Here is a 13,455-nt window from a genome sequence, read left to right as displayed (position 1 = left end):
TGGCATTCAAAAAAATGACCAAGGCATGATTCTTTTACACTTCAGAGACAAATAAAAATAAATTTATGAAGAATAACAGGACAAACGGGTATCTGGACTAGAATGGAAAATTCTAGGGATGCAACTAAAAGATGTATGGTAGGGAGGGAAAGATGTATGGGTAGTAGAAGATAAGGGTTACTTCAAAGAGTTTGTTTGCAGCCCTAATGGCTAGTCTCTAGTGATCAAGGCTATTTTTCAGCTGTGATATATGAAGGACATCCTTTCTGAAAAAATATTTATGGCTTTCTGCATGTAGGGAAAATACAGGCCAAAGGGCACCAGTTGAAGATGGAGTTCCTAAAGTGATTTCAGCTTAAAATAATGGATATGGCACATCTTTAACTCCTTTAAGTCCTAACAGACTGAATTATTACATTTGGACATACATGTTAGGAGACAGTTTAACCATCTAAAATTGGAATCACTAAATGTGATATTAATCAAATACCACCTTACGGCTTCAGTACTTATAACACATACTTATTAAGTGTTGGTTGAACTAATAAATCTATAAATCAATAAATCTGCAGATGCTAATGTCCCCACTTGTGGTTCTCTACCACCTTTAGGATAAATACCAGACTTCTAAATATATAGAATATGGTGCCTGCATAATGGATCTGCTGATTCTCTTATTCAGTCTTGATTTCCATCTATATCACATCTTCCTTTCAAGGCTCCACTCTATATTCAGACTGATGTTGATTTGCTTTTGTGGACAGACCATGCTGTCATTTGCATACTGGTCTTCATATTCTCCTTTGCACATGTCAACATTCTTCCTTCAGTGCTCCAGTGCCCACTGTTCACGTTCTTAGCTCCTACTCAGCAACTCCAATAGTTTTTTCTTTGGGAAATTTTTCCTGATATCTTAAGACTAAATTTTTACAGTTAATATAATTAATACTCATATAAATTCCCCAATGCCACAAAAGAAAAGTCAAATTTATCCTGGTTAATCAGACTTCAGATAAACATTATCTCATTTCTTTTACTCCTCACAGCAACATAGGGAGCTAGAAGGGAGAAGTAACATCAAAGAATACCCAGCTAAATGGATGCAGTTTTGTAGCCTCAAATCCAGTGTATTCTATTTCACCAGAATGGTTTCTCTTATTGAAATTGGAAGAACTTAGCCTTACAATGTGTGAGAAGAGGTTATCTAAATCACTATTGGCCAAATTACAGATGTTCCTTCATCATTCTAAATTGAAAAACCACCTGCTGGAAAAACAACCCTATGGTAAATACCACCTGACTAAAAGAAATATAGGTAGGTGATTTTTTGCTTTTCTATTTGGCCTGAATAGTGTCACCTTTGACACTGCCTCCTCTGTCTCTTTTATCAAATGAGTTGCAGTGGCCTTTATGATGGATTCCAAGGGAATCACATGAGTGACTCACTATGTTCTCTCACTGAGTATCCAAAGTATGGCCAATACAATCACTTTGTCCTTGGGAAATGGAAGAGGAGAGATGTTTTAACCATTCATTCTAACTTTAGGTTCCAGAAACTATCACACTGAAGCATAGTTTTGGAAATTCTGAACAATGGCTTCTATAAAGACAGAAATACAGCAGGAAGTGGGAGTATGAATATCAGATTGAAATGTATAGTTTATGGTGACGGGATTACCATTTTATAAAACTCTTCATCTAAATCTTAGATGAATACATAGCTTCAGCTTAACAAGAGATTGCCCTCCAAAGATACTTGTCATGATTACTGGCTGGGTGAGTGATGTGTTGGGATGATCATATTAAAGTTAAAAATTAACCCTTTCTACCCCAATATTTCAGCCTCAGCCTTGAATTTAGGCTATCTTTTTCTATCAAAAAATTCCTGTTACCCATATTGAAGAGCAAACCTGAATTTACTATAATAATTAATTTACATTAATATCCACACTCGACTTTATTTAAATGCTTTTATTGGTGCATTGTAGTCTTACATCAAAATGTAGTTTAGAACGCCGGGCGTGGTGGCACACGTTTGTAATCCCGGAGCTTGGGAGGCAGAGACAGGAGGATCGTGCAGGTTCGAAGCCAGCCTCTCTGGCTTAAGAGACCCTATTTCCAAATTTAAGAAGTATAAAATAGGTCTGGAAGTGTAGCCCAGAGGTAGAAGGGTTTCCAGGAACCCCAGTACCACCAAAAAAAAATGTAGTTTAGAGTGATAGGAACAAACATGCACACCGCACTTGTAAGCTTCCCCCAAGCTCCCTCCCTATGCAATTGATTTTTAAATCATTGCCTTATTCCATCTCTCTTTCTTTCCACCCACTCTCATCATTCTAGGAAGCTCTACTGGACTGTCTGAGGATATATTGTCCAGAATAAGAGCAAAACTAAGAATGACAGTGATATTTGATGATTATCACTCCTATGAAATAAATAGGAAGGCTTGAAAAGCAAGGTGAGTGCTTACTGAATTCACTTTTTCCATTGGATTATACTTTGTGTGTATATGTATGGATGGAGGACTAGGAATTGAACCCAGAGACACTCTACCTTTGAGCTCTACCCTGAGCCCTATTTCATTTTTTCATGGTTTTTTTTTTTTTTTTTTTTTTTGCAGGTCTGGGGGTGGGACCCAGGGGCATTCGACCTCCGAGCTACACCCCCTGCCCTATTTTTTTATTCTTTATTTTGAAACTGGGTCTTACTGAGTTACAGAGGGCTTCACTAGGTAGCTGAGGCTGTCTGTGAACTGCGATCCTCCAGTCTCAGCCTCTCGAATGCTGGGATTACAAGCGTGTGCCACCACACCTGGCTTTTTTTCATGTTTTTTTTTTTTTTTTTTTTAAGAGAGTCTCATTAAGTTGCTGAAAGCATCACTACCTTGTTGAGGCTGTCCTGGAACCTGTGATCTTCCTGTCTCAGCCTCTCAAGTACTGAGATTACAGGTTTGTGCTACCACACCCGGCCTCTATTATACTTTAGTAGATACCAGCAATCTCAAAGTTACATACTTATTGTGCACTCCCTGAACACTCAAAAAGTTCATACAGAAAAAGGTTAATATTTTAGAGCACCTTTCTATAAAATCAAAGACATTTCAAACAGGATGTCTTAAAGCCATCCATTCTAGTAACCTAACTAAAGTATTAAGTTAAAGACAATAGGACAATCTCTCTCTGTCACACACACACACTTACATGCACACACACACACACACACACACACACACACACACACATTCACACAATCAATGCTACAATGAGGGGAAAAAGGGAGTCACTGGATCCAAGATAGTAGTGGCCCACCAGTACTTCCCAGATCAGAGCATGACCTTGCTCCAGAACTTTTGCTACCCATATGGTAAAATCAACTGTGTCCAGAACAGGGCCTGGTACATATTAGGTCTTTTATGATAATTTGTTAACTAAATGACTCAATTAATTGACTGAAAGGTCTCAGTGTCAATGCTTTTTGCAGAGATGAATTCATTATTGAGCCATCAAATATTAGAATCATATTTCTCACATCTGACCCTTCTGACATCATTTTGCCTTCTATGTAATAACTAGAGGACCCAGTATCCCTAATCTGATGCTAAACAGTAGCACTAACATTGTGGTTTTACAATGAGTCTCTGACTATAGTTCTTATGAAGTGCTGGAAAATCAAGCCTGTAATCAGGTTAAAACCAAATTTGGGGAGCTGGCAAATTTGCCAAAGTAATGCAATGGAGTCAAATAAGGGTTCTAGAAGTCAATTAGACTTCCTTAGATAACATGATGTGATCATGTGTCTTTTTTATATTTCTTTTTCTTTTGTGGTAATGGGGGTGGAACCCAGGGGCATTCTACCTCTGACTTATATCCCCAGCCCTATTTTTTATTCTTTATTTTGAATCGGGATCTCACTGAGTTGCAAAGGGCTTCAAAGTAGCTGAGGGTGGCTGCAAACCATGATCCTCCTGTTTCAGCCTCCCGAATGCTGGGATTACAAGAATGTGCCACCACACTTGGCTCTTTTTTATATTTCTTTCACTGTGCTTCCTATAAAACCAATATGAGTGGACAAGATCCCTCCATTTTTCTCATGAAACCCATTATTTTCTCAAATCTTATTTTGAAGGAAAATTGTTCCTGAAGATGATCCTTGGCTTCTGAGACTTCAGTTATGTTTGGTATCAACAGTTCCTCCTCAACTACTAATGAGTTCTCTATATTATGATTCCAAGAATTTGTTTTTCCTATTTGGGATGTTAGTACTAATTAGAAATGATTATTAAGGTAGTCTCTTTTTTAGGTGCTGGGATTGAACGCAGAGACATTTTACCTCCAAATTACACATCCAGCCCTTTTAACTTTTTATTTTGAAATAGGGTCTCACTAACTTGCTCAGGGTCTCACAAATTGTGAAGGCTGGACTCCCAAGTATAGGTGTGTTCCATCACAACCAGCTTAAAGTTGTTTTTTTAAGCATCCAAGTCAGTAAAAAAATATTCATGCCATGGTTTCCCTGACTTCCAAGAAGTACTTTTCCACATACTTCCTCATCCACGGGTAAGGAAAAAAGATTATAATTACGGGCTCACAAGAAACATATAAAATTTGCTGTATGCCAAACTATATGCCCTTTATGGTCAAGAGAAAATAAATAATGTGTATGAACTGTATTTCAGGCTAGAAAGCTATAGACATATGAATCTTCTTGATCTATTGTACCTGGAAGAGTGAGATTAAAAATCTCAGCTCTGCACTTTTATATTGTATGGTTTTTCATAAGTCACTTAAGCTCTATGAACCCTAATGTCTTAATTTATAAAATGGAAAAACAAACTGGGCATGATGGTGTAGGCCTGTAATCCCAGTATTTGGGAAGTTGAGACAGGAGGATCACAGGCAGGAGGACAACCTGTGCAACATAGTGAGACCCTGTTTCAAAAACTAAAACTAAAATGGGCTGGAGGTGTAGCTCAAAGGGAGATGTCTTTGGGTTCAATTCCAAGTACCACACACACAAATGGAAAAGTATGTTTTCCCTACCTTTACAGGCAGAGTAGAATGGAGTAACCAATGAAGTAATAGATGTAAAAGTGCTGTGTAAATTTTAAAGTGCTATCTACCAGTGCCTCCCTACCACTGCTAGCATCATCCCCATCACCAGCATCATTATCATCACTCTTTTTTTCCACTATTGTTAAAGAGAGAAGATATGTTGGATGGCTGAATGCTAAGTCAAGGTTCCATCACTTCGGGACCAAGCTGCTCACAGGACTGCAGCGGGTTTTATTGGCACTCCCAGTAACACCATGATTGCTACTTACAGAGCAGTCCTCCACAGAGCAAAAGGAATCAGATGCTTTGACACCCGAATTACTGGGTATCAAAACTCTCCCATTATAGTTCCAAGGAAGACAATGCATTGCAGCTGGAAAGAAACAATCTGATTCAAAGCCAAATCATGCTGGCTTCAAGTTGCTGGCATCAGCTTTTCAGAAGGTGAAGTGTAGGAAGCTATCAGTCTGCGATCCCCACTCCCCATCTAACTGGATTGGAATTAGAACTACATATTCAGAAAACTCTTCCATCACTTTTTGTCAAAGATTGCTTTTTGAGTTGCTCAAAATATCTATTAAAACATAGCCTAAAGCAATGTCTTTTGATTCCCAGCTCACTAATTCAGGTACTGGAGCACTATGAGCATCCACCCGCAATCTGCAAATGAATAAACTACTCAAAAGACATTTTCCACCCCCCCCAATAGTGTTCCAAGAAAGAATAGGAAATGCCACATTCTTCTAATGGAAGCTATTTGCTACAAAAACAAATCATTCAGGTCTGTGGACCTAGAAATGCCTTTTGCACATAAAACTGAAAGAAAGAGACAGCAAACATCAGCCCAAGTCATGAAATCATCACCTGGAAAGCACATAATCCAAAGAAAAATGAAACATTCATTTAAAAATGAACTACCTACACACCCAATACCGCGGCTGAACTTCAGCAGTTGTCAGCTCATGTATAAAAGAAGGCAGTCTGTATTTTGCATGCATTTCAAGGAAAATGAATTTTTTGTTCCTTGTTAGGTTATGTAAATAGAGGTGCAAATAGCAGTTTTGGGTTTTGATAAAAATGTCGAAGGTTTAAAAATGCTCACACATAAACCCTGATATCAAAATGTGCATGTCTTAAGATGCTGGAACAGGAGCACTGATGATGTGCTTAATCCATTTGTTCTTTCCTGGAGAGATGAGGTATAATTGTTGGCAATCATCTTGTAGCGAGGAATTATATTAAGAACTCAACTCTAAGTCCTAAATCAAACTAAATCATCTCTTACGCTATTTTTCTTTTTGAAACTTGTCATTACTTCCTGAAGTTCTCATTAGAACTACATAAATCCACACCCCGTAACCCAGAGGTTTTCTTTTGAAGGAAGGGCATCTTCCCCTTTCCTTTCCATCAGAACCAGAGCTCTGTCACAAAAGCTTAGGGTGTGAGAGACACAGACAAATGAATGGTGATATCTTACTGGGTAGGGGAACCAAGTTTTTGCTGTTTGCCCTTTTCACAAATATTTAGCATATCTTTGAAATCTGCTTTTATTCTCCCTTGAAAAAAGAGAACATATTCTAGATAAAAGATTACACAAGCTAAATTGTGATATTACATATAGATACCTTTTCCCAAGCTAAAATCCACAGCCCTCCCTCCTTCTCAAGAAGACAGATCAGTGGCTAATGGCCTGTCCATAAATGACGGTTACTGAATGAATAATAAAGGAATAATAGTAATATGATTTCCACTTACATCAACCACAAAAATCTTCTGGGAATCATCCAAAAACTGCACTTTTAAATGAAGCATCCTTGGAGAGGCTGTCGGGCTGCAAGCAGGCTCGGAGAGCTATGGGTGCTGCGGCAGGAAGGGGCTTTCTCCAGGCATCTCACTCAGCTGCATGTGCTCAGGTCCCCCACCCCCAGCCAGGCATTCCTACTTTCATCGGGGCCCATTTCTATTTGCTTGAAATGATGCACACCCAAGAGCCTGTGTGCTGCCAAGTGCTGGGATCCATAGTGCCAAGGGCAACCTGCTCTTGGGTGCAAATCCAACTGGACTTTAATCTTGGGTCCTTTCTATAAGGAAGCACCAAAGGAAATAAAAGAATTTGCCACTCTTTGGGGTTTTCTTTATCTCACAAGAACACAATTTGAAAACCTTAGCTGAAGCTTCGGTAAACTGAGAATAGTCAGTCTCAAAAAGATTAAAGTTAGGCTAGGAGGCTACATATATATGTGTATGGGAGGGGATCTTTTAAGTATTTTGAATTTGAATGATATAAAATGAATATTAATATATTAATATTATTTGTTCATATATAGTAAATACATGTATATTTGTGTATGTGTGTGCTACTGGGGCTTGAACCCAGGGGCATTCTACCTCTGAGCTACACCCCTAGTCATTTTTATTTTTTTGTTTTGAAACAGGGTCTCGCTAGGTTGCTGAAAGTAAATCTACTTGCTGAGGTTATCCTTGAACCTGTGATCCTCCTGTCTCAGCCTCCCAAGTACTGGGATTAGAGTCATGTGCCACCATGCCTAACTTTTATTAAATTATTTTGAATTTACATGACTTAAAAGTAAAAACTGTACAACAAGGTATATACAGAAAGTCTCACTTCCACTCCTGTCCCCTATATTCTGTGTCCTTATTATACCCACATTAGTTACCCAGTCTCGGTTTTTTTTTTAGCTGTTTAATTATCAGTGTTTCCTTAAGCAAATATTGTACAAGCAAATATGAAGGTTGTTAACACTGTTTTTTATCTTCCTTTTCTCAATATATAGTAGAGATCTTTCTTAAGCCATGCAAGGAGAGCTTCTTTGTTTCTTTTTACAGTGGCATGATTTTGTATCATGTAGATGGACCATAGTTTACTCACCAGTTTGAGGAGACTATCATCCTACATATGATGTTTCACATGTGTGCAGGTATAGAACAAATTTGTAGAAGTAGAGTTTCCAGTCAAGGGCAATGCATTGTAGTTTTGCTAGCTATCTTTAGATTTTCTTCCATAAGGCCTGTTGTGCCTGGAACTGTGTCCCCTAAAATTAATATGATGAAATACTAACCCCCCCACCCAAAATGTGAATGTATTTGGAGATTTGAAGATAGGATCATTTTTGTTTGTGGTACTAGAGATTGAAACTAGGGGCATTATACCTCTGAGCTACAACCCCAGCCTTTTTATAAAATATTTTTGTTTTATTTTGTTTTGAAATAGGATCTCTCTAATTTGCTGAGGCTGTTCTGAACCTGTGATCTTTTTGTGTCAGCCTCCCAAGTTCTCGGATTACAGGTATCTACCACCATGCCTGGCTAAGATAGAGTCTTTAAAGATATAATTAGAAGGAAATTAAACTGAAAGAAGGTCATTAGGGTAGGCCCTAATCCAATCTAACTTGTGTCTTTATAAGAAAAATGCATTAGGACATGAACACTTATGGAGAGAAGACCCCATGAAAACACAGAGAGGAGAAGATGGTCATCCACAAGCTGAGGAGAGGTCTCAGAAGGCCAACATCTTAATCTTAGAATCCTGGTCTCCATTATGATGACAAAAAAATTCTGTTATGTATGCCACCCAGTTTCTAGTACTGTGTTATAGCAGCCTTTAAAAACTAATATAATGGTTGGACCCATTTGCAGTCCCAAGGGCAATGTAAGAGAGTGCCTATGTTCTCCACAGCTCAATAATAGAGTGTAGTGTCCAGGTTCTAGATTTTTTTGCCAAAATGATAGCTAATAAAAATAATCTGTGTATTTTTTGTTTATTTATTTATAGTGCTAGAATTCAGGGGCATTATACCATTGAGCTACACTTCCAGCCGTGTTTAATTTTTTAGTTTGAAACAGGGTCATGTTAAGTTGTTGATGGGCTTGCTAAGTTTATGAGACTATCATCAAACCTGTGATCCTCCTGTATCAGCTACCATGACCCTACATAATATATTTAAATTTGAATTTTCATAAAGTGTTAGAAGTTGCACTCCTTTTCATGGATAAGGATTATATAAGTTTCTTTTTTGTGAACAATCTCTTCATGGACTTCCATATACACCTTTTAAAATATTGGTATGTTATATTTTCTCATGAACTTCTAGGAACTCTCATTTTTTTTTCCTCAGTGATGACCTTGGAATCCAAGACCTCCCACATGCTAGGCAAGCATCTACCACTGAGCTCTACCCCTAGCTCTCCAGTAATTCTTTTAAAAATTAGGAAGGGGTTGGGGTGTAGCTCAGTGGTAGAGCACTTGCCTAACTTGCAGTAGGCCCTGAGTTCTATCCCCAGCATGGCAACACACACACACACACACACACACACACACTCCTAATATTAGGAATATGAGTTAAAATATTTCCTCATTTGTCCTCTGTTTTTTGATGCTGTGTATGTCATGTATATGATTGTGTTTGTGCACCTGCATGCACTGTATCTATGAGAAGTTGTGTGTGTGTGCATGTGTTTTTGGATGTGTGTGTGTGTGTGTGTGTGTGTGTGTGTGTGTCACTGGGGATTGAATGCAGGGATATTCTACTTGTGAGCTATATCCGCAGCCAAGTTTATTTTTTGAGACTAGGTCTCACTAAGTTGTTGAGGGTTTTGCTAAGTTGCTGAGGCTGGTCTTGAACCTCTGATTCTCCTGTTTCAGCCTTCCAAGTACTGGGATTACAGGCATGCACCAACACACTTAGCTGATTTTTTTTTAATTTTTGTGTAGCAAAATTTGTCAATCACTTTCAAAATGGCCTCTGAATTTTAAGTGATAATGAGAAGGGCTTTCTTCACTTCAAAGTTTCCTTTTAGTATTTAAATGTTTTTTTTTTAACTTAAAACTTTGACCTATTTGGATATTATTCTGATGTATGGAATGAGGTAGTAATCTAATTCAATCCTTTTCTAAGTGGCTTCCCGGCAATCCACACATCATTAATCAGAAAGTTTATATTTAGCCAGGCACAGTGGTACATACCTTGTATCCCAGTACTTGGGAGACTGAGATAGGAAGATCACAGGTTCAAAACCAGCCTCAGTAACTTAGTGAAACTCTTTCGGCAAGTTAAGGAGACCCCGTTTCAAAATAAAGGATAAAATAGGTCTGGGGTGTATCTCAGAAGTAGAATGCCTGTGAGTTCAATTCCCAGTGTGTGAGAAAGAGAGATAGAAGGGTGGGAGAAGAGAGAGAATATTCTTCATATATGCTTTATGTATTTTTATATATTGACTCCAAGATACATATTATTTTTGGCTGCTCTTTTAAAATGGACATCTTTGCTTCCATTATATCTTTTGGGGAGATTGAGCACAGGAAAAACATTCTGCCTGTGAGCTAGAATCCAACCCTATTTTGTTTTGAGATTCTCACTACATTGCTGAGGGTCTCACTAAGATGCTTAGGCTGGTCTTGAACCTGCGATCCTCCTGTCTCAGTCTTCCAAGTACTGGGATTACTGTTGTGCACCACTGGCTCCATTATATCTTCTAATGGACAATTGTTTGTATATGTGGAGGGACTTTATTTTACACATCAATTTTATATCTTACATACTGACTTTTCTTAAATGTTTATAGCAGTTCCTCATTTGTTTCTTGCATTTTCAGGTATGAGATAATTCTATTATTTTTTAATAAAAATGGTTTTTATTTCTTCCTTTCCAATTCTTGTAACACTTCGTTCATTCATCTATTAGTTTGCCTAAAACTCCCAACAAAATGTTCAATAATAGCCATGGAGGGTAGCCTTTTTTTTTCTCCTGACTTTAGTAGGAAAGCTTCCAGTACTTCCTCATTAAATACAACAGTGGCTTTTGAAGGAGATAACTTTAAAAGTACATTTAAACCAGATTAGGCAAGAAGCCCAAAACGCCACCCTTTGTCTATATTGAACCAACTAATTCTATGTCACTAAATAAATAGGCTGGTAAAATTAGACCAATGAAATGCTGTCCTCTGATAGAGAAGGGTGCATACCTCTGCTAATATTTTGACAGCTCACAGTACAGTATCCACAACAATTCCAACTGGAGAGGCAGCTGCAAGGAAAAGCAGTAGCTCTGGTGAGCAGAGTCTATTTTGAATCCTACCAGCAATCTAACCTGGGGCAGGTCATGTTAGCCCCCTGTGCCTCAGTTCCTGACCTGTAATATGGTAATCCGAACTCATAGGGTTGTTATGAGCAATAAAACATCAAAATGGTTGAAATCATCATATATTTCAGTATCTGGCACATAGTAAGAAGTCAATAAATATTTGCTGAAGGCTGAGCCTTGTGGTACATGATTGTAGTCCCAGTAGATTGAAGGTTCAAGGGCAGCCTCAGCAGTAGTGAGAATATTAATCTAATGAGACCCTATTTCAAAATAACAAGGGCTAAAAATGTAGCTCAGAAGTAGAATGTCCCTGGGTTCAACCCAGTGCCACACACACATTTACTTACACACACAAAAAAAACACACACACATATACATATACATATAGACATATACATATACATATATATGTATATATAGAGATATATATTTGGTAGCCAGGTGTGGTGCCACATGCCTGAAATTCCATTCCAGTACTTGGGAGGCTGAAGCAGGAGGATCCTAGGTTTGCAGCCAGACTCAGCAACTTAGCAAGATCCTTAGAAACTTAGCAAGACCCTGTTTTAAAATAGGGCTGGAGTTGCAGCTAGAGGTAGAATGCTCCTGGGTTCAGTTCCCAGAAAACACACACACACACACACACACACACACACACACACACACACGCACATAAATCTTTTTTTGCCAAAGTTTAAAATGGTAAGCAAAGAACATATTTTCTATTTTTGTAATTTTTTCACCTAGACTGTATTCCTTTAGTTTTTACTGGCAAAATATGACAGACTGTGATCCAAAACAGGAAACCATCCTAAAGGAAATTTTCATATTCTAGTTTAGAGTAAAAGTCCAATGGTGAGCTCACTCTTGGAAATATGAGGCCAGTCAGGCTGTCCTTGCATAGTCTCTCCACACATAGAGAAGTAGAGAAGGAGCACTGGGCAGGGGGCCAGAAGAAGAGCAGCAGGAGAGTGGGCAATGGATTCCAGGCTCCGTGAGCTGGGTAGAATTAGCATTGAGTCTGTTGACATAGATTCTACCAGTATCCATAAAAAGAAAGAAAATAAATTTCAACAAAAATAAAAAGCACTACAAACTGCTTTTTACCCTAGATGCCAAGAGTAAGCTGTTGTATAACTTGGAACCATAAAAATTAAGAATTCTACAGGGTGTGGTGGCACATGCCTGAAATCTCAGTACTTGAGGGGCTGAGATGGGAGGATCACAGGTTCAAGTCCATCCTAAGCAACTTGAGACTATCAGCACCTAGAGAGACCCTATTTCCAAACAAAGAACAGATAAAAATAACAAGGGCTGGGGATGTAGCTCAGAAGTTAAACACCCCTGGCTTCAATCCTCAGTACCACAAAAAGAAAAAAAAATGAAGCTAAGAATTCTCACCAAAGTGATGTTACCTCTTTTTGTCGTCTCCTCATTTGCTCTTTATTTCTTTGGGCTTAAAGTATATTCACTTCAAGATTCCTTACTAAAGTGTCAATACTTTTGGACATTGTCAATCTTGTTACTTAACACTGAATTTAATTGAATATCAAGGATTAAAATAACTTATGTGTATTTTTCTCATTACTTGTACCTCATCGAAGCAGCCTTTTTCTTATTGTTTCAAAAATGTTTGCTTTTTAATAGTTTATCAAAAAATGTAAAGAATAGGACCAGCAGTCTGAGTGGTAGAGCTCTCACCTACCTTGTATATGGCGCTAAGTTCTACCCCAAGACCACATTTTTTGTGTATGGTAATAGGGATTGAATCCAGGAGCATTCTACCTCCATGCTGTACCCCCCCTATCCCTTTTTAAAATTTTTGTTTTGAAAAACAGGGTCTTGCTAGGCTGTGAGAATCTTGCAGCTTGCTGGGGCTGGCCTCAAACTGACATTCTCCTGTCTCAGCCTCCCAAGTACTAGGATAACAGGTGTGTACCACCAGACCCAGCTCAGTACCACAAAATTTGAAAGACATGAAAAAAAGAAAGAGTCGTTTGATATTAATTCAATGAACCTCAGATAACCACCACTGTCATCTTTGTGTATATATATCCATTAAATATAATAAATACAAACATATTTATAAATATATAAATGCAATATAATTATACTATTTAATTATAATTTGCATATAATATATACTGTTTTATTATGGATGCCAATTCCATGTGCCCTTTGTACCTCTCTGCCCCTCCAAGTAAGTTATCCTAACATGTGTTTTCTTTCAGTCTCTATTTCAGTCATGGAAGCCTACTTCTTTGGTAGAAATAGCTGTCGGGGTATGGAAACAGGGAGAGAACATG

General features: G+C 38.1%; 1 protein-coding gene across 2 annotated transcripts in view; it reads right to left on the bottom strand.

Annotated features, from left to right (window-relative positions):
- Nucleotides 1-6,893, bottom strand: part of FRMD7 (FERM domain containing 7) — a gene marked incomplete at both ends in the record, with an annotated part of 49,387 nt that extends 42,494 nt beyond the window's left edge. The window contains one exon of one of the 2 annotated variants that reach the window (XM_080718490.1): nucleotides 6,807-6,893. In XM_080718490.1, coding sequence (XP_080574616.1) covers nucleotides 6,807-6,863 — 57 coding nt within the window. The remainder of the gene's footprint in view (nucleotides 1-6,806) is intronic. The other variant, XM_080718489.1, reaches the window with a different exon arrangement.
- Between the last annotated feature and the right edge of the window lie 6,562 nt (nucleotides 6,894-13,455).

This window comes from Muscardinus avellanarius (assembly GCF_963383645.1).
Source record: "Muscardinus avellanarius genome assembly, chromosome: X".
Lineage (NCBI taxonomy): Eukaryota > Metazoa > Chordata > Mammalia > Rodentia > Gliridae > Muscardinus > Muscardinus avellanarius.
The sequence above is the reverse complement of the archived record's forward strand: the minus strand, read 5'-3'. Positions and strand labels throughout refer to the sequence as shown.